The sequence below is a fragment of the Rissa tridactyla genome, chromosome 4, assembly GCF_028500815.1.
Source record: "Rissa tridactyla isolate bRisTri1 chromosome 4, bRisTri1.patW.cur.20221130, whole genome shotgun sequence".
NCBI lineage: Eukaryota > Metazoa > Chordata > Aves > Charadriiformes > Laridae > Rissa > Rissa tridactyla.
Window position 1 is genome coordinate 3,042,401 of NC_071469.1, and position 25,973 is coordinate 3,068,373.

At 41.9% G+C, this 25,973-nt stretch overlaps 1 protein-coding gene across 1 annotated transcript; it reads right to left on the bottom strand.

The window, feature by feature from the left end:
- Positions 1-1,300: 1,300 nt before the first annotated feature.
- Positions 1,301-25,708, bottom strand: NAT10 (N-acetyltransferase 10). Its single transcript, XM_054201628.1, has 28 exons — positions 25,468-25,708; positions 24,103-24,194; positions 23,259-23,430; positions 22,830-22,952; positions 21,992-22,053; positions 21,031-21,145; positions 19,560-19,667; positions 18,721-18,854; positions 18,291-18,384; positions 17,804-17,902; positions 17,103-17,239; positions 16,467-16,591; positions 16,018-16,168; positions 15,439-15,535; positions 14,556-14,672; positions 13,471-13,572; positions 13,289-13,363; positions 12,564-12,680; positions 12,238-12,371; positions 10,049-10,097; positions 9,311-9,404; positions 9,115-9,225; positions 7,838-8,010; positions 7,084-7,203; positions 5,992-6,090; positions 5,503-5,576; positions 2,921-3,004; positions 1,301-1,770 (listed from the first exon to the last, which is right to left on the bottom strand). Exons 1-28 carry the CDS (start codon positions 25,573-25,575, stop codon positions 1,677-1,679), a joined length of 3,060 nt encoding a protein of 1,019 aa, XP_054057603.1. The 5' UTR covers positions 25,576-25,708; the 3' UTR covers positions 1,301-1,676.
- Positions 25,709-25,973: the final 265 nt, after the last annotated feature.

A 25,973-nucleotide genomic window follows, 5' to 3' on the forward strand; every position in this document is an offset into this window, starting at 1 on the left:
ACCAGAGGGAATTCACACTCACCTTTCCTTCTGCGGGCTCCCCAGGCAGCTGTGAAGAGCCTCACGCTTCTTGCCTTCCACGTCTGCTCCTTTTACAACTTCTTTAGAGCTGGTTCAGGACAGCCGCCACCACCTCATCCCTACAGGCTGCCAGCACTGCTTCTTCACACAGCCAGGTGATAACGGGGCCCCTCGTCAAGCCTTTAATGGCCACAGCTGCAAATCTCCCTTCTCAGGGCTCAGCTGCCCCTCGCAACGTGGGGGATGTGCCCTTGCCACTGACTCTCACACAGCGGCTTGCGAACCAAAGGCATACGCGGGCTGTGCTGTATGTATTAAGGCAATGCCCGTACTTAACATAGACGCTTCATAAAACAGCCTCCTAGAGAAGAAATGCTGTCTTTACCTAGGAACAAACTCCTTCTTCAAGGATTTGCTGAAAAAAGGAGCTGTAAGATCTATAAGTGAAGAGGGTGCAGCTGTGTATCAGCTGTAGGCAAGTCTCTCTGTTCCAAACCTCTAGGGCACAAAGCTGGGACATCAAGACAATGCGTCAGGGCACTCCTGGTTTGGGACAGGGACGTTCTGTGTCAAAGGTCTGCTCTGGTTTTGAAGCCCCTGGAGTCTGACAGGCATCAGAGCTGGAGTGCTGCAGTCACAGAAAGCCCCAGCTCCAGACTGGTACGTACTTATTGCCAAGCAGGGACCAGCGAGCAGAGTTCAGTGGCTCGTCTGCTCAACTGGCCTCCCAGCTCAAAGAGAAGATGGCTAACACCAGGCGTCGGTACGATAGTGCTGATTTCCCGGCAACCTTAACACAAAACTTTCCAGTGAAGCCCAGCAGCAGCTCTAGGTCAGCAGAGAGCAGGGAGACGGAACGGCCTCAGCAGCTTCCCCAGCACCTGCTGATGGTGCTACCCTGCTTGAGAAGTCGGAAATGTAAATTGCTGAGCGATGGGAATGCTGAGACCTTGTAAGCAAGGGTGAATGCAAGAGAGCAGCCTCTATTACAGCTGCTTGAGGAGCACAGAAAGTAGGAACTATAGACTGCCTTCCAAAAGAGAAGCGTTCATTGTATACCCTGAACTCCTGCGCGCAAGGACCAACCCCATCATGAGTCTGAACTGACGACACAGTCAGTGCTCGCTGAATAGCCGGCCCCAAATAAAAAGTCAGTTGCCGTTCACACCGAAAACTCCCTCAAGCTACAGAGGAGTGGTAGGACTACGGAGCCAGCGCTGCAGATATCAAGATGTGCTGCAATGCTAAAAGGTAGAGTCACATACCAAAGTCTAACGCGTTTCTATCCTTCGTTGTCCAAACTCTTTTTTAATAAAGATACCAACCATTAAGATGAGGGAAAGTTTACAGATCGATCTGCCCTCTTTGAATGGCAACTCTGTAGCTGCTGACGCACCCTCATAATATGCCAGTGTGTTGCTCAGTGCCTCGCTCAAGCTCTGCAGTCACACTTCATAAAAAATCTTCATAGACTGTCTCCTGGCAGTGTCACTGCAATTCCCGTCATACAAACACTTTAAAAACGCCTCTAAGGCTTTTCCTTCCCTCCAGCTCTCACCCCCCCAAAAGAAAAGTCTTTTGATTTAAAGGAGAATAGTACTTCTTAAGCACAGACCCGTCACTTGTTAATTCAAGTTCACTGATTGGCTTTAAAGTCATTTCTTCCACTTCTGCTTTATATCTTTAGTCTTCTTAAATTTCTTCTGTTGCTTGGGTCCTCTCGCTGTTTCTAATTTTCTCTTCTTCTCACTGGGAAACAGGAACAAAATATCTGTTAAAAATACACTAGATTCCCATCCAGCTGGGAAATTTTTGTTGCAAAAGGGGGGCGAGCGTCTACACAGAAATGTGGTTGGGAGAAAATACTTCCTATTTCTTGGGTTATTTAAACTGGTGCTAGAGAAAGCACAAACAAGAATATGACCTAGATTTTCTGGCGTCTTCAGATTCTCTAACCCAATTTGAATCCCGTAAGATCTTGATTTTTAGCTCTTGTCATTTCTTTTCAAGACAGGGCACCTGGAATTTAGAGTGCCCGGGAAAAATATTACCACTGACAGTTTTAAGTATACAATTTTGTTCCTGCACTAGATTCTGACTAGAGCAAACATGACAGAGCTCCGATCTTCATAAGCACTGACAAGACTCTCTCATTCCTGTAAGGCTTCTGGAAACTCACAGCTTCCAGCATTTACAAAAAAACCCCCATGAATATACAAAAGGTGGAATAGAAATCACGTAGTTACTTCAGCTGTCAGGCACCCCAGGAAGGGAAATAAGCAAGCAGGCAAGTCTCAACTACGAACCCCCAAGGGAAAAATGAGGAAAGACTCCATGCTGGGCAAGGTCGAAGAAAGAAGATGGATGAAAAGGAAGGAATTACAGAAAAGCAGACTCAGTATTTTGCAGGCTTACGCTCACACTTGAAAGAACTCTCCTTCCCTCAATCTGCATTTTCTCCAATGCGAATATCATCGGCTCCCACCCAGTGTTAGCTCCCAAAGCAAATGGGACGGTTACGTGGAATGAGTCTGTTCTTTAGAAGTGGCCCAAGGGAGAATTAGTACCAACTTTTCTGTACGATTAGGATCAAGGCTTAACCATGTCAACAGAAAAAAGTTACAATAAGCAACCAAGTGACGCGAAGACCGGATTATACCCCAGAGCAACACAGAACTCACAGCACCAGTCTCGCCATGGGAGGAACCGCTGAGTGCCCAGTAGAGCTCTCAGGTGCTCACACCCTGACTCCTCCAGGAAAATAAGAGAATCTATCAAGGATGCTAAGTTCATTTTATCTGCATTTAACTCTTCAGCTTCACTCTTTTTGAAAAACGTTATAATAAAGCCAGCAGGAAAGACCAGAGAGATCTCTGTGGAGTATTTCAACTTCCTTAACCTTTTCAAACTGACGACGGAAGCGTTCTGTCCTGCTTTGCTCAGCACCTCATTCCATTCTTCATCGTCACCCCGGATAATGTATCTAAGTGAAAAAGGTAAAGGAAAATCCAAGTAAAATTGCTATCACAAAGTGAAAAAAAAAAGGTTGATTATATTGTCAGACACACACTATTCTACGATCTGGCGTCAGCACCCGGCGAAATCAGTATTTGGAAATACAGGGAAAACTAGACTGGCAAAGGGATACAATGGCTTGTCACGACTCTGTCAGCAGACTCAGTCCCAACCAGGTCAATAGCAACCAACAATTGTCCCCGTCCAAAGCTGGTCAGTGTCCAATGAAGTTCTCTCAGGAGCCCCTATAGTAAACATCACAAAACCGTTCTATGAAAGCCTCTCATCAGAAAAGCGGAGTGCTGACTAGAGTACATCTGTTACGAAAGCAAAAAATTAGGCCACAAAGGTCCATAGCAGTAGTGCGTTCCTCTACTAGATTTCTTAAAAGACAGACCTTCAATCACTATAGATTTAAGCCTGACAACCACAATCAGATCTATATTCACGATATAGATTTCTTCAGAAAAGTTTGAGGGCTTTTTTTAATTTTCCCCCTCCAAAAAAGAGGAGGAGGATGGTTGTGGGGGTAAAAGAAGAGGACGCAAAAAGCAATGGCTTCTAACAGAAAGTTAGCTAAATTAGCAGCTGGTCTGAGACCAGCAGTAAGCTTGAACGGTACAGTTTTTCTGCATCAGCCCAGGAAAAACCGAAGACACGCAGCTTTCTTTTGAAAAGAGAAATTAAGGCAACAATTGCTATTCAAATAAGTTCGTGTTCTGTGCCCCATGTCTGGTTGTTCAAGTACCCTGGAAATTACATACAAATTGAACTAGGCAAAGCAGTCATGTAGCAAAATTGAGTGGTTGCTCTCCATCTCAAGTTCTTAGAGATTTAGAATAGCCCAGCCTTTGTTCATGCAAGGCTGAACAATACTGGACAAAGCCTTTTCAGATCAAACAGCTCTCTCTCTTCTATTACTGTTCTATAACCTGTATTGAAAAGTGTTCAAAATAGATTTTTGTCTCTCTTTCCTCACGGAGGAGAATAGAAATCTATTTCTGGGTGAAAAAAAAAAAAAGGAACATGGTCCAAAATGTCGAACAGGCATGTAACACTATAAACTCTAAAAAAATGAATTAAAACTTGTAAAAAATTCTGGTGTTATTGTTTCCCTAGTTGCAAGTCACTTCAAATCCATTTTTGTCCTTCCTTCGAACAAGACAACCAAAGATACAAGGAAGCTTTTATTCCTTTTCTCAGATTTAACAGAGATTAATCTAGAGCCAAACCAGACAACTTTTCTGGGATGTCAATATAGTAAACAGGATTTATGAGACAAAAAGTGGGAGGAGAGAGAAGGGAGAGAATCAGTGGCATGCTCAACTCCTCTTGGTCCAGAAAAAGAGACATCTGCTGACACTTCAAGTAAATTGCTGGTTCAGCAACTCAGTATCCTACAAATTGTCCAGCTCCACAGCAGTTAAAAGGCAGCCGCGCTCACTGTGGTTAGTAAAAGACGCTCTGGTTGGTTGTTCTTTTCCTGTTGGTTTGGGGGTTTTTTGCTAAAGAAGAGAATATTAAAATTAGCCAGGCGCTATTTTCGCTGGACTGCAGACTGCTGGACAGCAGGCAACAGGACCCGGGTATCCTGGTTTGAGGAAACTAATGACTATTCCTAGAAGCATGGGAAACTCTAAAATTAGAAACAGTCCACAGCCAGGCAGCTTGTTTTATTACTCCATATTATAGAACCATATAACTTATATATATATAATATAGATACTGTACACAGCCAGGATCAAGACTGACACATAGATACATAGTAGGAGCTACTGCCATGAATAATTTACCATTTAAGTGACAAAAGAGAACAGAGGTGAAAGAAGAATGTGCTCAAGCTGATGCCAGCGGCACTGGGGCAGAGCTGAGAACCGATCCAGCATTCCCATTCACAGTGCATCTTCTGCTCGCAGTGCCGTAACCATGAGCCAGCCCCAACTCTAACAAGTCAGTCCTGCAGTTCCACAGACAGACAGATCTCAGTGCTGACCTGCTGTGATCCGCTAACTCACAACCTTTTGCTTTTTGTTCAAAATACCAGCAGAGAAAGGGAAGTCAGTAAGTTCACGCCTGGGAGTACGACACGCTTCTCAGGCAATGCATTCAGGTACTGAGGTAAACAGGTGAACGGCCTTGATCAGCAGTTGTTACCGAATTTAATTTATACTGGAAAGAATGTTTTGAGCGTGAAACAAAGCAGCTGCTAACAGGGCCGACAAAGACTAAGTTATTGGCTGTCAGGCACACAATACCCAAAGTCTTCATTAGCGCAGCAGCATATGCTTATCTTACCTGCACACTGCGGAAAACACCCACTGCTACCTCTCATTTACCGATGGTTTGAGACTGCGATACTGCAACTGCAGCCTGGTGCACAAGTCTCAGCAAGATGCACTAGTGACCTGGCATTTAAATAGATATCAGGGCAAACTGGATTTAAGACTCATACGGATAAATTCTTACTGTGTAAGGTCCATTTCCTTCAGCTTCCCCACTTCTTGCTTGTGTTTTTCTTGGAATTCCTTTGCGGCTTCTTCCTACAACAGGAGAGCACAACAGATGCATTAAGCTCTAAGTGCAATAGTGACCATGTAATGCAAGGAAAATGCCTTTCCCCCTGAAAGAGTAGTACATCCCCTAAAACAAATGCCAGATGGTCCTGAAAAGCTTCTCTCTTTTATATAATTACATTTGTGTGCTATTTGTATACATATACTTGTAATATATAACTCCAAGAACATCTTAGTAGGCTCTGCAAAAAATCTATATTGCAGATTAACAAAGCATGACTAGAAGCACGGACCACAAAGCTGTCAGGTTTTAACTACCATCAAGTGACAGACCTGATGTGGAATTCTTTCCATCCAAGAAAATTAAGATTACAAGGCTTCTACACCCAAGGGAACTCCATGAAGTGTTTACATATGTATGAAGAAGAAAGTTCATAATTACCAAATCGTCATTTAAAGATTTCAGCGTTGGCTCCATTACAATATCCTTTGTTGCCACCATCTGCTCCTCCACAGCTTTTTCCTGGACTGTGTTGAACAACTGTAAATGAAGTAAGCCAACACATGTAAGACTTGATGATATTTCTTCTAAGTTACTGCTTTAAAATAAATAAGAAATGCTGTCTGTCCCCATGGAACATTTCTAACCTTGCAAATATTATCGGCCAGTTGTTTATTTCTGATGCATACTTTCCATCACACTGAAATAAAAAGCTCAAGGCTGCTTCCTGAAGGCAGAATTATATACAGCTTTTATAGGAAGTATAAAACTGAAATCAGTCAGCACTCAACCTCACTCACATAAATGTAGAGAACTCGTAGTTTACAACATGCTTCATTAATAAAGCATCATCTGATAACACTGGCAGCTAAAAGCTGCATTTATTTCGGTATGTTATTTTTTTCAATATAATTATAAAGGTGTTATGCTGAGCGAATCATCTCTCCAGTGAACAACCTACACCAGACTGCAGAAGCTTTGGTACCGTACCCTGATCCTTGAGAACCAGAGGCCCCAGACTCGGCAAGCAATGGCAAGCAGCTGGCAAGTATTCTGTCCGTCCCACCATCTGATAACTCATCACATTACTCACTTTATCACAGACATCAGAGAGAAAAGAAGCCAGATCCAAAACTTTCCCATTATTTCACTGGACTTCAAGTCGACCTCTAAATGACACCGGGAAAGTTTTTTTCCAAGACAAGTTGAGATGCCACCAATGCGCTGAACAATCATAAACAAACGGCTCAGGCTCAGCTGGCAACATAGGCTGTACGCTCAGCATTTTGGTCGGGACATTTCAATACTTAAACGCATATGATAAGCACTATTATTGGGGAAACCACTATATAAATCAATGCCGTAAATATCTGCTTTTTCCACTGGGATTTTCGCATCTTACAAAGAAGTTTACACTGGGGACATGTTCAAGACACACAGTTCTGATTCAGCTTTCTACTAGTGCTGGGCTCAGTACTGGAATCACACTTTGGTCCAATACAACCCAGACAAAGCTCGTCATGACACTATTACCTGAACTACTTTGCGGATGATTCTGTTGAAGAGGCCCATCAACTGACTGCTGGGCAGTTCTACCTCCTTTTCCAGTTGGTCCAGAGATTTATGCTGTAGGCCAATGCCTAGAAAAAGGGCCTGAGGAAATGACATGTATTTCAGTTATACTTTTAGAGCACACAAACACATAATACCCTCCACATTCCCTACACAAGGCTGGTACGAGTTGAAGCTTTGCTCAGATGCATGGGAACACCCCTAAATTATTCTGTAGACAGCAAGCGCCATTCCATACTTAGTACAGATGAATACCTTTCTCATGAAGTACAGTTCAAGAGCCAGAAGATCTTGAGGGCGTTTTAAGCCACAGTTCACACCATGTTATAAATGCATGGAGTGCTCCAAACACAACAGAGTATGATCCCTACAAATTTTATTCAAAGGAAACACTAAAGGTGGAAGAACACTACAAGCAGCTTCCTCCAGCTGCCTAGAGGTATTTGAGAAATGTGTAGATTTGGCACTTCAGGGCATGCTCTAGTGACAGAGATTGTAGGGCTTTTTTGTGTGTGTGTATGGTTGGACTCGATGATCTCAAAGGTCCCTTCCAACCATGAAGATTCTATGATTCTATGAAGTCATGAAGAAGACTACAAAAGAAGCAATTAAGTGAAGCAAAGTCTGTTTTTAAAGATGATATGAAACAGGAAACTCTTCCAAATATATATACCAAGAGAGGTGAAGCATGGCTTGTTCTCACAGTGATACATACCGACTGCGCAGCAGAGAGAGAGATATCACCCATCTGGTTGAGAAAAAACATCCTGGCAATGGTAGGTACCATATCCATGATGAGATGGTAGTCCACCATGTTGCGAGAGTACATCTCTAATCTCTTCAGGTCATACGGGATGAAAACTGATTCTAATTCAGCACGACTGATGGCTGATGGGTTCAATAAAAAGACAACGTCAAGCCTGGTCTTCAAAGCTGCCCAGGGTCTCAGTATTTAACAAGTTCCTTTTCATATCAGTGAGTAAAGGCCAACTGCTGCCCCTTAGGTTCACTTCCCAACACACTTCAGAATTCAACACACTAGGTGTAACACTGCTATTCAGACTGGTGTGGTTATTCAAAGTCTTTTCAGACAGACATACATCCATATGAAAAACATTACAACTGTCAAAACAGACCGGTATATCAAATTAAAGATGCCAGAGAGACTTAAAACAGCGAGTGTTGAGAAACACAGGTTGCCCAGTCTTTAATTACGTTACACCGGTTTTGCTGTTAAAGAGCTTTGTTCGCTTGTAGCAGCCACCAAAACACTTTCACCAAGACAGGTGCTTAAAACCCACAAGAACAGATTACCAAGTTCTCTCAAGAGGACTCCCCTCCGTTAAGACGCACTGAGAAAACAGCAATTTGCTTTTAAGCCAGAAGTGACTGTTAGAATTGTCTTGTCTGGCCTTTTTTTATATACTTTTTTCTTTATGCTTTTTTTATACTGCCTGTGTGTTTCCCCCAACAAGTGCTGCACTGAGCCCAATAACATGCAGTTGAACTAAAGCCTCTCTCTTAGAAAGACATCACATTCCAGTTTCCAAATTCCTGATGACAGTGTTCTTCCCAAGATCCTAAGCAACCTGCTCTGACTACTGACCCTTGCTATTCAAGGCTTCCCTTTTAATTCCGTACTGGATGTGGCAGATGTCAGTATCCATCCATGTTTTTTGATGCGTTTCGCTGTTACAGTCAAGAGCTCTCTAATTTTGGGTTACTTAAATCAACAATCAAAAAAGCAGGAAAAAAACCCCTACACCAAAAAAATCCCACTATCCATTTTCAGTGGCAGAAAATGCCCACTTAGCTTTTACTTAGAAATACAAGCATTTTTCTGGATAACAGGGACAAAACACAGTAACTGACCAAGAGCAATTGTGGCAATTCACAAGAGAGATCGTATAATGCATGGATTTGAGAACTCTGATAAACATATATAGACTTTAAACTGCAACCTAACTGAACATTGCGAACCAGGGTACTCACGTGGTTGCGGCTGCTGTTTGATATTTTTGTTCTGTAGAATATTCAATGCCAATGAGGGAGAGAATGTGCTGAACTGGTAGGAAAGCAGAGAAAGGAACCGCCTCCTAAAATCTATAGGACAAGATGATAAAATAAATTATTCCTGTGGACAAAACATCCCAGAAGATTCCCCTAACGTTAGCAAAATCAAAGTTACCTTTCCAGAAGGCAGTAAGCCAAGGCTCCTGTTCAGTGTCCTCTTCATTCAGCATCTTCAGCATGATGCACGAATGCTCACCGGTCAGGTCATTCTAATAAATAAGATATATCTCCCATCACCCCCATGAACCTTTTGCACTCTATGCTCAACTGAAGAAGGCAAAGGTCTTCTAAATCAACAAGAATTCATGTATCAACTGCTACTGATCACCACTACCTAATGTAAAACCTATGAACGTCTAGAATTTGGTAAATCCCAGTACTGAGGGATTTTGGCTTCTCAAGGTAACGAGTAGTCACCAGTATTGCAAATTCCAGGTACAGTTCAAGAGCCAGAAAAACAACAAAAAAAATACGCAGTGGCACGGGACAAATTATTCTCTCCAAAAGTACTGTAAGTGCTCATGCTATTTTTTGTAAACACCTTGAAAAATGAGAGCGGTCAAGTTCAAGGGCCACTTGCATATTTTACCAATGACCACATTAATAACCCTCAACAGCTGCACCTGCACTCTAATTTTTAAGTGCAAACTAATTAGAAGACCACATTCACAAACCTAATACTTTACTTCTTTAGCTAACTATAGGCCCAAAGAACAAAAATGAATATAAAACAACCCCCAAATGTAGTCTCAGAAAACTTTCCTGCCCAAATCACATCTCACAGAAGCTAATGGAAAGATGCCCAGTGATTTCAATAGGGCTGGATTTCGTTCAGAAACAATATGCGACTTACTGGTGTCTGCCTTAGATAAACTGGCACAAATCCAGCACGTTTCCAAAACCTGGGGAAAGGGAAAAGAGAAAACGCACTGAGAATTATGGAGCTGTTGATTCTACAATAATACCTGTGGTCAAATGCAATCTATCTACCGTACAAGAACAACTGTTGAAAACTAGGCAAAAGTCTGTAAGACACTCCACCAACTAACAAAAATGAACACTGACAGCAACGGGAATCAAACCGACTGAGGTTCTAACTTAGAGGAGTGAAAAACGATGACTGTGATACCAAAAAATGAACAAACTTTGAAAGACAGAGACGTGATACAAGAGTTATTGTATTTGACATGCTTCCAGGACCTCCTTTAAAAACAGGCAAACAGGTCTTGACCAATATCACAGACTCCTAAGAGATACCCTGGGGAGGGCCTGAGGATTTACAGTTTACTTCAGAGATTCAGCTCTTCTTCAACAAATGATGATTTTCCCTGGCAACTCCCACGTTTCAAATAATCACTTGTGTACCAGAGAGAACCCCAGACTGGTCAGCAAAATCCTGTTGACATCCCTTTCCATTCTCATGTTCCTTCTCACGTCTTAGTTACAAACTGACCCTACGATTCAGTTTGCCCAGTAAAAGGAGGACTTAGTACAAAAAGACCTGCTGAGACCAAACATATGGCATCCCAGACAAAAGAGAGAAGCCAGGCCCCAGAGCAACTGTCCCTGGCAACCTACCTCCCCAGGCTGTGGGGTGACTACTCATCAGCTGCGCAGGATGTTGCACAATTTCAGCAGGAAGCCCTACATGTGCACCCCGGCGTCTCCCTATCCCACTATTCATCCTTTTTTTTTTTAATCTATCTCACTACAGCTAACAGTCAAATAATTAAAAAAGTAGTAGCGGAACACTTTATTCTCCTCCTTTGCCCTGAGAGGGATCATTCAAATAAAGTAAGAAATCTGAATCATCTGCTTTATAATTTGCCATGATTAAGAGTATTTCACGATAACCATTCAGTTCTGCTGCCCTCCTGCACAGCTAAACAATTCACCATTCCATTTTGGCATGAACTTTGCAGCATGCTTGCCGTGGAACAAAACAGGCTGCAATCTTTGTGTCTGAAATGCTGAATCGTACATAGTTGTGTTACCACGGTTCTGACTGGGTCAGTCACAAATTGGCCTCCACTGCTCTTACTTCTCTTGAATTCAGCCTCATCTCATGTGCTTGTACAGCACCCGAGGTCCTCTCTAAGTGGGGGTAAGCCAGCAAGGAACCAAGGCTTTAGGTGATAAATGACTGTTTTGCTTTTTGCCTAGCAATGGGAAGAATTCTGCATTATTTTGAATCTGTCTCCCAAACTCCAGATTCACCACTTCCCACACTATAGCTAAGAAAGTCTCAGGAATCTAGGTATTTTATAGAATTTGATAATATTAAAAAAGTTAGCATTTGTTATAAAATAATTGAATTGGTCCCTGAATTGGTCAGGCAGTTGGACTAGATATCACTGTAGGTCCCCTCCTACTGAAACTATTCTGTTCTATTCTAAAATGGTATGCTTTCATGTAAAACTATGTTGTAAAGTAGATATAAAATGTAAGAAAAATTGATAAATATTTTACTGCTGGAGTAACTCAGTTCCTCCATGGTAAGAAAAGCAAGAAGCAGCTGCAGTTGCTGGTGAAAAGCATTTACATTAGTCAGGAAACTAACAACTGGCCTTGAAGTCAGCAGCAGCTCAAGCTTCTACAGGTCACAGGAAGCAGTATTTAACTCCTCCCTACTTATTACAGGCTGTTCTTATTTTTCTAGCCTGGAAAAACGTAGCAATTAAAGTTAGTTAACTGTTTAGAAGGATCGCAGAGACAACCAAGAAGGGAATGGGTTTTCCCTCAGAAAGAGTCTGAGGAAAAACTACCCCGAAGGTAGGATCTCAAAGATTACACTTAGGATCAACCCTACTGCACATCAAGAAAAGGTCTTGCAGGAGAAATGGGCTCAGACCTTCCCAGTTTTACAAACCAAGAGAAGCATGCAGAGATAAAGAGAATGTCCAAGGGCTAAAACAACATCATCTGCACCTCTCTATATATTATATTATTTATATATACTATAAAAAAATCTATTCTTTTAATATAATTTATACAGTTATATTTTTGCACTGGATGTAACTAGAAAACAGAATAATGTCTTACTTGAGTAATCTTGGTGTTAGGCCATAAGATACCCCTAAATAGTCCAGGTTTTCAGCTTGTCTCTCGCTCAGTTTGAGAAGTAAAGGAGGCAAGTCTTTCCGAGGTGTCACAACCTCTTCTAATAAACTAACGGTCTGAAAGAGAAAGTGGAAATGGGTTAGCAGCAATCCTCAAAGAAATCTGCAAATTAAATCTCTTATTCTGTATAAAAAATAAATATGAGTATTTCCTTATTACCCAGAGAAATCATTAATTATTGAGACTTACAGTGAAAAACAAACAGCTTAGCACAACAGAAAAGACAAGAAATGCACTGAGCTCCATACCTCACTGCTTACAGTTGCAATTTCTTTTGGCTTTTGAACTGTTTTTTCGTCCAAACATGGAAATTTGCCTTCATAGTACATCTGCAGTAAAGTCAGAGCTCTGCTGCCATAGCCCATCTGTGAAGTAGGTACAATACACTATAAGCAAAAAGACATATCTAGTTTTTAAGACAGGGCAACAACATTCTCCTCTTACAAACCCATTAACAATCATCAGTGCAGAGATCACTCAGTCACTGCAAAAATGCATTTTCTTTGCTACATAGCACTCCATAAAGGACACTACAGAACCCAAACGTCCAAAACCACAACGAGAGCCCAGTTGCTAGTTCAGGACTGTGTAATAATTCTCGGTGCTTAACTCTGGCACTCAGAAAATGCCAAACACCAGCATGAACATTTGCTAACCTCCCAATAAATATCACTGGATCTTGATTGTAGACTGCCGCTTGGGATGCTGGTACGCTACAAACCTGCCTAGTAATGATAGAAGCACAGGTCTGCTACCCACCCAGAGGAAAGCAATGTCCCCCAGCCTGTTGTGGCATACGACCATTGCTGCACGTCTGTCTTCACTGTTACTGCCGCTGGCTCAGTCCCCAAGCTTAAAATGGGGCAACCGGAGCAATTGAAGTGTTTGCCCTGTTCTTGAATTCTGCCTGTAGAGCCATTCTCATGGTACCACTGCTGACTATTCACAATAATTGGGTGCCAAAGTACTTTACCCCCTGATAATCCGGATGAACTGCAATACGAACAACACGCCCACCAGAGAGGCCCCCGAAGTCCGGATCTTGGAACTGCATAGGAGACAAAAGTCAATTTAAAGAACATGGATGGGCACTCTGGAAATAAGAAACAGCGCTGAAACGTACGTTGGGTGTGAATACACAGCAAAATTATTCACCTGCTCTGAAATGGTCCAGGGAATAAGATCACCAGAAGCTTTCTTTCCCCTGGAAAGGCTGTTCATGATAGACTGGCGAGAGATCTCTCCCTCCATGCACACCTGCCAGAAAAGGTGAAAGACCATTGTTGGAGAAAAAAAAGTGTTTACTCCTACGGCCACTCCATTACAGCAGAATTAAAATTTATACTCAGTTGCCGAGTATATTGTGCAGTATTGACATTTCATGTGATCCCTGCTCTGCAACACGATGAGTACACATGTATGTGCCAACAGACAGGCTCTGCCCCTAAAATCCCTGTCTCAAAAAGCACACCAGTGGGCCAGCCAAGTACAGCTGACGCAGCAGGCGTTACATTATGGTGCAACAGCAGCCTGAAGAGATTAACAGCATAGAAACTGGTCTATGCATTTTCTGTAGTCCATCAACAGCAAGATAAAAGCCTGCCCCACCAATATTTCTCTTTAAATGTTATATATTTTTCATGTAACTGGGTTTTTTCTTTTAAGAAACAGTAGATTTAAGTAGGTGCATTGAACACGTAATTAAGAATCTGTGTTCTTAAGGAAGGAAGCATATAGTCAGATACCCAACAGTCAATGGCTGAAATATTTCTACACCTCTAAGCACGTACATCTGAGGAGTTTGTATTTTTGCAGTTCTCCTGCAAATAAAAGGGATGCCAGAAACATGGGACAGGCAGAGTGAACCAATGAACCAACTCTCCTCGCAGGAAGTTGAAATGGGAGGACAAAGTCATCTCTTGAAGCAGTAGTTCAGCTCCTTAGAAGGCTTCTCAGCACAAACACATTGTGGAGACTGGGAGGTCTATGTGAAAGGATCAGCAATTTATATTTATAAAGCAATATATTTATAAAGCAATTAGTGTTAACTAAAGAAAGTGTGTGTGTGGGGAAACACACTTAATACACGATTATAACACGCACAAAACCACAGCTGTATGCTACCGTCTACTCCTAGATAGTACACTGCCGTCGAAGTACGCTGGCAGTATACCATCTCACAGCAGCGCACTGCTTCGTTACTGAACAGCACACTTTATAGACACACGCTGCTTTCTTACCTGAACAACAGCAAGTACTTCTGGTAATGAATTCTGGGTAGGTGGAACAGGGGGCAAAAGGCAAAAAAGATGATGGGCAGGTGCATCGGACAGCATTTGGAGGTCATTGGGTGAGTTCTGGAAGGTAAAGACATATCAGAAAGTTGAATTATTCTATGAGAAGTGTTTCAAAGGCCGGTGTAATGTCAGTAGCTGACTTTTAAAGAATCCTCCATTTTCTGAATTTAGGGCTATTAAGAAACTTGGAGCAAGGACAATACTAATGGATGAAGAAGCTCACAAGCCAGTTCACGGCTGTTACACTACCAGACAGCATCTGTTTTTCCCAAGTAAAACCTCTTGCTCTAATATGTATGGAACTTAACTTTCTATTTTTATATAGCTACTTATCTCTTTATGAAATCTTAAATATTTTTTTGAAAGGACAGATTTTTAGTACTCAGTACTTCAGTACTCATGGACTTCACCACTCACATTTACTAGTCACCCTGGTCTCGAAACCTTGAGATGAATTATTACTACTCTTTTCAGTAGTACAACGGTATGAGTCCTTTGGTTAACTTGAGGCTGCTAAAATATGGTAAAGAGAACTGCAAAAGAGGAACTGACACTATTCTGACAAGCTTGTAGGCTCATCTAGAATTTAGTCTCCAGAATTCTCAAGACAAAAATATTCCAGATATCTGTAAATCCAGTATATTCAGCCAAGACCAAGGCAGAGATCTTCTCAGAGAAAGGAGAATATGGAACTGTATACAACAAGAAGCAACTGAAGCTGTTTGGAAACCTCAGTTAGGCCAATTCAACTAGACTGTCATAACAAGCACTGCTCCCTCCACAGAATTGCTAGCTGAAATTTTGATAGACGTAGCACAAGCGTTACCTTGTAGTGTGAAGCCACATAGAGGGCCATCAGTCTCTGCAGAAAAACTTCTGATGCTCTGTGGTAACAAAAAAGCGTGTCTCTATTTACATAGTATCTTAACACAGGGATTAAGGAAAAAACCTCCTTGGAAACAAGGAAAGAGCTCCTTGTTGGTTTAGGAGTAATTTTTTCAATAAAGCCGTGGGCTACATGCTGCCTTGTGCTTTTAGACCCTAAAGCTCTGTCTACAAGAATGAATGACTTTGGGCAGTGTTCATAGCTTTCACACTCTTAATCTGTAAAGCTAAACCTTTTATAACTCCAACAAGGACTTCCCTTCATTCAACCCTTCCTTAGGATTGTCTCTGCAATAAAACTGGAGTTTGGTAATGTCCTGGTAACACACACCACTGGTCTTATAAGGCAGCAGTAAGAGCTTAACTCCGGAAGCGTGGTCTTTAATAGACTTCTGCCAAAAGATCATGTGCTGAGGTTATCAAGTTAAACTGGAGAACCCACTACTAATCAGCTTGAAAAAGCCTCTTTCACCGGAAAGCAATATATTTTGATCAGAACACAACATTTGAGTAAGGATACAGGTCACAAGTTTCGGGCAGCGGGCAGCCAGAGATAATTCTGGTGATGTTGAGACAGTCCAAACACAGCAGATCATTTAGCCACTTTTCAACTGGGTCACCAGGGGCATATCTGATCGACTCATGGAGGGAGACTTCATGCAACGTACGAGCTGCAAACAGATTTCAAAGAAGAACATTTAGTGTTGGAAGTTACAGCTAACAAAGAATGCAATAGGATCAGTGTCCTTTGAAGGGCTTCCAGGAGATCAGAAAATCATTACTCGTACAGCTTTCATCCTTTAAAAGCCTTTATATCTGAAAATCATGAGAAGAGTTCCTTCATTTTCCCATATCACTACCTTCCTACAGCTAAAAAGTACATGGACACAAGCGATACCCAGAGGGCTTGCCAGTCAGCAGCACCGGAGATCATGGTTATACACCACAGTCCAGAACGCAATGGAGTACCTGAGGCGAGTTTAGCTGTAGCTGTAGATTTGTTCTCTGCTGTCATGGTGACTTGGGTTTGCGCACTCTGCTGACGGAGCTGCTGAATGAGCTTCAGAGATAGTGATCGACCAGTACCCTCATACCTGAAAAGCAGAAGACAAAAGTCTGAAGCAAATAACCCAACAGCAATCCTGAGCCATGGTGAAGCTCCAGCACAGAAGTAGGCTGTCATCTAGAGCTATGTGCCACTCTGAGGCCTGTGAGGGCCCCAATCTGTGAGAATCGCTGCCTTTTGGTGTTCTTGAGCATGTAGGACAGGGCAGCCTACCCTGTTGCTTTCTTAGTCTCACCATATTAGAAGGAAGATGTCATTCTTCCCTCTCTCTTAACAGAATCCTGTTTATATATTTGCTCCTTGTAGCAGAACAAATGAGGCGCAAGTCAAACACTTAATGAATCCACGGTGGAACAAAAGAAAGCAGCAAGTTCAGGTACTGACTCTCGGTTATTTTAAGGAACAGTTCCAGGACAGATCAAGAATTAGCATGACCTGATGTAATAGCGTGTAATAAAAAAAACACTGTAGATAAGAAATAGTCTACTGGCACTTGCACAACTGCTTTTCCAGGTAGACAGTTGCTGCTCAAGCCTTACCCGTTGATTGTAGAAGCCATGAAAACAAGGTAAGGGCCTAGCAGGTTTTTCACCAGGGGCAGAGGAATGGCAGCAGCTTCATCAATCACAACAAGTTCAGCTTGACCCAGTTTCACAGAATCCGCAGGGTGTATGTACTGCGAGGAATGAGAGGACACCGTCATCATCAACAACAGCTTGTCTGGGAATTAGGGAAATGTCAGAGTTGGCAAAGCTGGAGCCCTGAAAAGCTGTTTGTTGTCCCTGTTCTCCACAACCATCAAGCCAGAGACTGAGACATGAAAACAAATAGTTGGGAAAGGGTTCATGTTACCCTAACAAGAACTGGATCGCACATCTTTTTTTGCACATTTCCACACAAATTTAGCCGCAGAGATCATGAAAATGAAGGAAATCTAATCACTAGAAACATATGCTCTTCCTTCACTGTTTCCTTCACCTTCCTTTGCTTTTGCTTCAAGAAGAAATCCACCAGCGATTACCAAGGGAACTTTGTAACCTACAAGGTTACTCACAGAAAGGAGATATTTTGTGAAAGTCACTCACCAGAATAAAGAGGTCTGCCTTAAAGCAAAATCAATCAGGACAGTTACACATCAGATAAAACGAACACGCTTAAAATCAAAACAACTACAGCACCAGTAAAGCCAACTGTTATGAAGAAAAAGTAGAAAGGGAAGACTGCAAAAGAGGCCAGTTACCTGAATGGTCTGTCTGTGCTCCTTGAACACGTTCACCCTGACAACAGCCTTGTTAAACTCTGGATTTAAAGACTGAACAATCTCATAATCCAGATGTTCCTGAAAGAAAACATTGTTAAACAGTGTGAACAAGACAAGATTTAAGAAAAACATCATTTACCATTATCATCAAAGTAAGTTCACTAGGAGCACACTGTTGTTTCAGATTCTAGTTAAAAACTCTTATAACAGAAGTTTCATAGGCCTGAGAACTGAGAAATTATTTACTTATCTTAAAAACTATTTCACAAAGAAACTGATTTTCGCAACTTAAAAACAGAAAAGGAAACATTACTGTACTACGATTCACTTTTGCAGAACATTATTAAAAGGGCTGGTAGGGGCAAAAGCTGATAGCTAATATACGTAAAAAATCACAGATGAGATGCAAAACCCCTCCTAAACAGGAACACTGAGAAAGTACTGTAAAAGAGTCTGCTCTCCTTACCTGATACTGCAGTGCATCAAAGCCTTTAAATATGAACTCAAAGAGAGTGTGAAGGTTATCAGGGCTTGGAGATGTGACAAAGACATTGGAGTAACTGCACAGAAAAATAAAACAAGAATTTAGCTCTTTCTACATACACATACTAAGAGGGGTTGATTTTACCTAATAACCAAAACACAGCAGATTACTTTAGACACTTATCTCACTTTATGTGAGATTATTTTGATTTTTAAAGACTGAGGTTTTCTTATTACTATAAAATAGAAAAACTTGAATATCAGTGTATGCAGCAATCAAAAGATACAAGAGTAATAAAAAGGAAGGATGAAGGACCGGAAATTACAAGTATACAAGTATATTCAGATCCTGTCTTTTTTTTTTTTAACTCATGGATACAAATAAAGCCTGGAAGATGGAGGGGATCACTCACCCAAAAGCTACTGCTCCAGCAATGGCCAGTCCTAAAGCAGCAGATTTACCACGTCCTCTGGCTGCTGTTAAAGCCACAGTGCTCCGTAGAGTCTTCTCAGAAATGGCTTCAATGAATTTTAGAACTGCTTTTGCCTGATGATCAGAGAACAACAGAAGACAAAAATCAGCTGCGTTCAAATTGCTTTCAGCATTACTTAGACTTACCACTAGTACACGTCTTCATTCATAGAACAGGAAGAAAGAAGAGAAAGACAAGACAGGAGAGCTGAACATTAAAACCCAGACAAACAATGTGCAAGAAGTGGTAGTCTTGACCCACTGAGTTCTTGAAATTATTCAGGTCAAAACACAGATCAAAAATCAGTACAGCAATTGTCCATTACTACCTCCATGCCACTGACCACTGAGTACATTCAGCAAGACGGGAAGAGACACATTGTCCTCAGAGGTGGAAGATGAACATATCTTGGCAGTGAGAAGGCTTACTACAAAAAGGGCTTAAGCAGTGCACAGCTCTGGGAGCCACGAGGCTGAACTGCAACTTCTCAGTGGATACTCTGAAGCAGGAAAGACAATTGCAATCGGGCCTTCATTTACACTAGTCAGTGATTCTCAAACTGGAAAAAAAGTGCAAGGGAGGCAGGAATAAGGGTGTATTAAAACACGATATGGATTTTCAACTTCTATTCAGAACTAAACTGAGCAGAAACTTCAGGTTAGACCACAGCCGTCAATGTTCACGCTCAAATTTGATTACATGCGAGGTAAGACACAAACATGAGTACCTAAGGTTACCTGTCAAGCACAGAGTATCCCAAATTCAAACACCACACCAACCTGATCCAGGGTTTTACAGCCATCCACCAAAACTCCTACAGGCTGTGTATCCTGCAAGCTCTCCTTCAGTTCTTTCAGCTCCAAGTCCTGCGGCTGAAGGCTATCTTCCTATAAGCACAGGATTTACCATAACAGGATTAGTAAAGGACACTTCGACACAGTTATACCTTTGTCATGTCTTCTGGTATCTTTTATTAGGCAGAGAAAGATATCTGAAATGAAATGTTACCACACTTTGAACATACTCCCTAGAAACAGAAAAATTTAAATAGACGACAGATATTTAGCACTTAAATTTTAACACATCTTCAGGACAATGGTTACACGAGAAGTGGGTATCCTGGCTTCCCCAAGCTTAGAGAAAAAAAAGAAAGGATTTTTCAGTACGTAGTAACCATAGAATAACATTGCTAGGAAAAAGAGACCATTGACAAATTTTCTGAAGAATCTAATTCATTTTTCAGTCTTCAGACTATTCCAAAATTTTATGATCTTTGTTACACCTGTCACACGAGGTGTACATACTGCCATGAAGGGGGAAAAACTACTCCAGCAGCAATAGATCAGTTTTCAAACCAATATCAAGATTTTCAAAGTCAAACAAACTTGGACACAAAAGGAATCAATTTTAAATAGGAATGAATTCTGATTTTCCTAATTGTCACTTAAAATTCCAAAGGCATCGGTCTATCGATTCAATGGATAAGCATTAGTGCTGCTGCCAATACTGTTATAATGCTAAGGGGGATTTGGTTTGTTTTGTTTTTTTAAAATCAATGCTCTGTTAAAATGTTTTTACCATCTCTGACATAACCTATGTCGGTATTTCTTAGGCAAAACAAAACAGTTCAAGAGTGTAAAGATTTCTGTTTAAAACTGTTTCCATTTTACTTTAGTCTACAATGGAAAGTGATAAAAGTATACATTTCTAACAGTGCAAGCTATACGTCTGGCTTATATTCAGTGAATGCCTCCTGAGATGTGGCATGCGAATTCAGAAACTGAAACAACTACCACAGCTTCTAGCTATCAGGTGTCTCTTGAGCTCATAATAGACCTTTTTCCAAAGCAGCTTCCCACCCTCCAACCCTCGAAAGATTTTTTTATTTCTCTCGTTCCAACTGTCCATCAGCCTTAAGTCTCTCTATGTACTTCTCAAGCAGCAACCACAGCAATTAAGCTCCACCTCGCTAGGTTAAACAGTGATACAGCAAAATCAATTAAGACAGGCAAGCGCACAAAAAAAAGCTTTGACAAAAAAAAAACAAACAAGGAGGAAAGGCACAACAGCTTCCCATGCTTCACCCACACCAGGTATAATTTTTGCAGAACATTCTACTTCCTGTCTGCAAGACAATTATTTGATATAAATCAGGGTGAAACAAAAGTTTCCTCTTTTAAATCTTAAACACCCCGCGGTAAACTCAGACCAATTTCTCCCAAGGAAAAGCAACTGGCGTCGTTCACTGACCTGCGACTGTGGTGGAACAGGTGTGATGTTTGCAACATGACTGGAGATGGGCAAGATATTCAGCTGATCATCAATCACAATGCAATTCTTGCATGAAGCCAGAGAGAGAATGAACCTGAGCAGTAAAGCAAAGACAACTCAGTAAAAACACTAGCAACAAAACTGCAATTAGGCAGTTAATTTAAACTCTTCTCTAAAGCCAGACATAGTATTTACAGCTACTTACAGATGAACTACAACAAGTTCACGTAACTGGCAGTGTGACTCTTACCATGAAATCAGTATCATCTACACAAAAGAGGTATCCACTTACCAGGATGTCTCCAAAGAAGAATGATAACTAAAGATGATCTACCAGGAGAGCATTTAAGTGGGAAGTAGCTGCATAAAAGTCTAAGACATGAGACAACTGTGACAAGTGCTGATCACCCAAAGACTGCAGTCAGCACTGGCTTATTCATCCTTCTAATTTCTGACATGACAAAACCACCCGCATGCTAAAGAACAAATGCTGCAATTTTACTATGGCTAGAGCTAGGGCTCGCTCAGTCAGTAAGAGATGTTTATTCTATACAACAGAGAAAATACCTTTACAATGCACTTCTAAACCCACAAAGAATATTCCACACTAAGCAGTTTTAAAGTAGTGCAATAAGTATCTGAACTTCTGTGCATCTAGAGCATACATTTCCACAGAATGTTTCAAGAAAGGGACTCAGAAAAGTTTACAAATCTGGCCCTACTTGCATATCCCTTGTAACTTTTGCCAAAATTTTGTATACAATTCCTCCAACAATAAATGTATTCATTTCCACAACAGTGCATGAAAACTTCACTGAAGCAGCCAGGAAGCCCTGTTCCAATGCAAACCCGTAGGATGCTTTCCTAATATGAATACATGACGTTCCAGATGCTTTTCCTGGGCATACAGCCTAGATCCTTTACACTCTTAATAACTTACCTCTCATTAAACCGTCCTACCACGTCCTGGTGTGCTTCTGTTCTATATCGAGAGTGTACATCCTGAAACAAAAAGAAAAAGTCAATCTGGAAAACAAAGACCAGTAACAGTGACACTTACAAGATTGCTACTCATGGGACGATCCAACTTCTTTTCCACTCCTGTGGATTACAGCCTCCCTTTCCATCAACACTGCATCCCAGACAGTATTCTGATTTTCTATTTGTTGCAAAACATCCACATTTTCCAAATACTTGTTAAAAATGTACTTTTCCACCAACAGTTTTCACAATGGTCTTTCTTATTTTTGCCTGACTTAAAGGTCAATTCTGCCAGGTACAGAATGCTTCAAGCACCTCAGGGATGCTAAGAAAAAATAGTCTATCACTTTAATGTGCCTACTGGCATTATTACTAATGGAAACAGTTCTTGCTTTAGGGGTAAGTTTACTCAACGTGAATAGGTCATATATAGAAACATACAGTAGCAGTGAAGCTGATCTCACCTAGAAACAGGTCACAAAATACTCAAAAGGCCTATTTTTTTACTTAAATTTTCTGTTACATGGGCAGATAGCATAAACATTTTGCAAAACTACTGTGGAACAAAAGAATACGGTTACGTTTGTGAATGACGGGTGTTTCTTCCTTGTAACCTAGCAGGATTTCAAGACACACAGGTTGTCAGAATTGCCTAAGCATAAGACACATTCAATCACAGATGAATGAAGAAGCAGGAAAGATGACAGAAGGAAGACTACAGCCCATAACAAAAGCAAAACTTAGCATCACCATGATGTACCTACTTATATAAAATAGACGCATTATGTTGAACATACCATGGTCATTGTATACAGCTGCTTCAGTGAGTTCATAGTTCTCAGGAGAATCACCACGATTCCACCACCTTCTACTGTTTCAACAGTTCTAGCTAGCAGGTTTGGAGTCAAGGCTTCAAAATCCTAGGAAATAAAGAAAAATTCAAAGTTGCCTGGAGTTCATCAGTGCAACTAGGACCCTGTAAAAGGAACAGAAAGCCTAAAAATATTATTTCTCAAAGTTTAATTCACACTTAACATTTGCATTAACCAATATCCCATTAAAATTCTACCAACAAGGCTATCTCACCCTCGCAAAACTTGTAACAGATACATAAGGCCATCATAATTGAAATAACAGAAGCAACAAACAGTATTCCTGCAGCATTTAAACCAAAGCAACCAATACTAGAGCAATGTCCTTTTTAAGTCAAAAGTTTAACTCCTTACCTGAAGTACACACATGCCAAAAGTGTTACCAAGAATCTTATGAGTTTCATTGTAATAGCAGTAGCGAATGTTTGTGGCTGCTATGAATAACTCAAAAGGATCATCGTCCTTGATGTTTAAAGTTCCGCTTTTAATCTTTTTCTGTAGTTGTCTCATCCTCTTCTTCCGGTGGCTGGAGAACAAGATTATACAGAAGTTTTCTTGAAAAACAGTTTGAGAAAAGCGCATTCAGGCCTATGTTCAAGTCTAATTGGAAGTCAGAGCTCAGCCTCCAAGGAAAAAAGCCTTGAATCACAATTGCTCTTTTCGCGTTATGTTCCCATGTGTTGCAGCCCAAAGTAGTGGATATCACACAGAACCAGCTGTTTTTGCAAGAAACCCCTTGGTTGGAATCATGCAGTTTCAGGTAACGCTTCCTCCCTGACTTTGTGTGCAGACTGTAAGTACGCACACAAATCTAAGAATCAAAGTTTTAAACACTTTCTCAAAAGCAAGGAATTCTAATGCTTAATCCACATACAGTCCTAAACATGACTGAGGCTGAAAAGCTGGGGAATTAAAGTTTTAACCTTTGAGGTTAAAAAGGTGAGGGAGAGATTGGCCCAGGATAACAGAGTGAGCGTTAGAGCTACACAAAGAAATCAGAATTACCTAGTGCTAGTGTCAACTGTATTAGTGAAGGCAATTTTAGTTATGGAAGATCAAACTTCCTGTAGCTCCTCTAAGAACTAATATTGTTTCTCCTTACAACTAAATCGTGCAACCCACGCCCAGCAAACCAGTCACAGAGCTTTTGCTTCACACAGAGTAGCGACCGCAGCATGAGACACAAGAAGCATCTTACCTGCTAAAGCCTAGCTCCTTTTTGTAACACCATAGCACAGAGGGTCTGGCCTTTACCGTTGCTTTAGACAACATGTGATGAAGTATAACCACCTGCCAAAACACAGAAACATTCGTGAACAACTGTACTCACAAGCTAACATCAAAGAGCAAAATATTTCTCTATACTTGATGTTACAGCTATGTTTTCTACTGAGCAATCATGTGCAAAACAGAAGGATCCCTTGACATGTTGTGAAGGTTACATTCCTTCTTACACAGACCTGTGTGTCTGTGCCTTCTCCAGGGCTACGTGACATCGAACACACTGAATTATTCCTACCATTTCCTTAGCACTCTTCTTTGGCAGAACTGCTAACAACTGCACAAACAGAAGGCGATTACTCCAGGCTAAATACATTTCCTGGTATTGGTCTCTTAGTAGATTTCACACAACGTATGTCAGGCGTCTACAATTTACCAGGATTTCATTTTGAGTTTTCATCCTCTAGTGGGTTTGGCAACCCACCTCAGGGATATGTAGCCAGCACATCCAGTAAGCATGCTTGCTGCTTTAGAATCCAGCTCATCCGTGAAAATACCGAACACAACCAGACTCAGGATATGTCCCACCAGAACTCACCCGTCCGCTTTAGCAGCAAATCAATGACAACTTTCTTCTACTGCTGCCTGATCAACTCGTTATTTTCTAAGTTTTTTTATAACTAGTTTATTGTACTTTTCCCAGGAACTGGAGCAAACTGAACCGACTTATCTTAAAATACTACAGTTTTGCCATGCTGTTCTTCCCCTTTCCACTCCAAAAACACAAGTCTGGAGTCTCTGAAGTGTTAGTGGTTAATTTCTTCCATACTACGTTACCAGTTGTATGGTATGGACCTATCAGGTAGGTCCAGGCCAAATTCTGGCGTGGTGACATTTGCAAGATGACTCAGTACATAAAACGGCTTGAGAGCAAAACCGTAACATCTTACATCAGAACTGCGACAGGAAAGAAGCCCCTGGTAGGCAGAAAATTGGATATCTTTTGCCCCAGCTTACAAAAAAAGATTCTGATTTGCCTGAACTCGCTTTTTTTTAACGGTCATGAGCTTCTCAAACAGTAGATGTTTAAGAAGTCTCCTAAGCCATTTCTAACACCCTTTTTCGTTTCTGCAGCGCGGCGAGTCACCTCACACACCCTGAGGCACGCCATTGCTCAGCCTCATTCTGTGCGGGTTTTAACGCTTTACAGAGGAAAAAGCCGGTACCGGGGGATTCCAGATCAGCCGTTCTTCAAAGGCGCGGTTCAAAATCAGCACACACACACACACAGACCCCCGCCCGGAGGCAGGGCGAGTCCCTCTGCCCTCCGGGAGAGCGTTACCTGGTCCTTGCCGCGGTCGCCGACCACCACGAAGAGGGCCCGCTGCCGCTCCGCCACCCCATTCTCGATCAGCACCCGAATGCGGTTGTCCACTTTCCGGCGCTGCATGGCTGCGGGGCGCTCGGACCTTCCCCCCGAGCCCCGAGTGCCGCCCTGAGGAGACGCGAGGCGAGGTGAGGCGAGGCGAGGGGAGCCGAGCCGCCCCCTCAGGCAGCAGCGAGGGACCCGGCGGCTCGCGGCCACACCATGTGGGAGCGGCGCGGGCCAGGGCGCGCGCGCCGCGCACCGCGGCAGGACCCCGAGGCTGCCCCCGCCGTTCGCCTGCGCGCCGTAAAACACAGCTTTATTTATTTCTTTATTTAAAAGCAGAATTTAAGCCAGTTTTCCGCACGGGAAAGTCGCGGTGGAGTTGAGGAAACACGCATTGGTCAGAGCCTCGACGCCCTCGGCCTGCAGAGACACGGAGTGTAGGTACCTGCGCCCCACCTGAGGAGAAGATGGAGGGC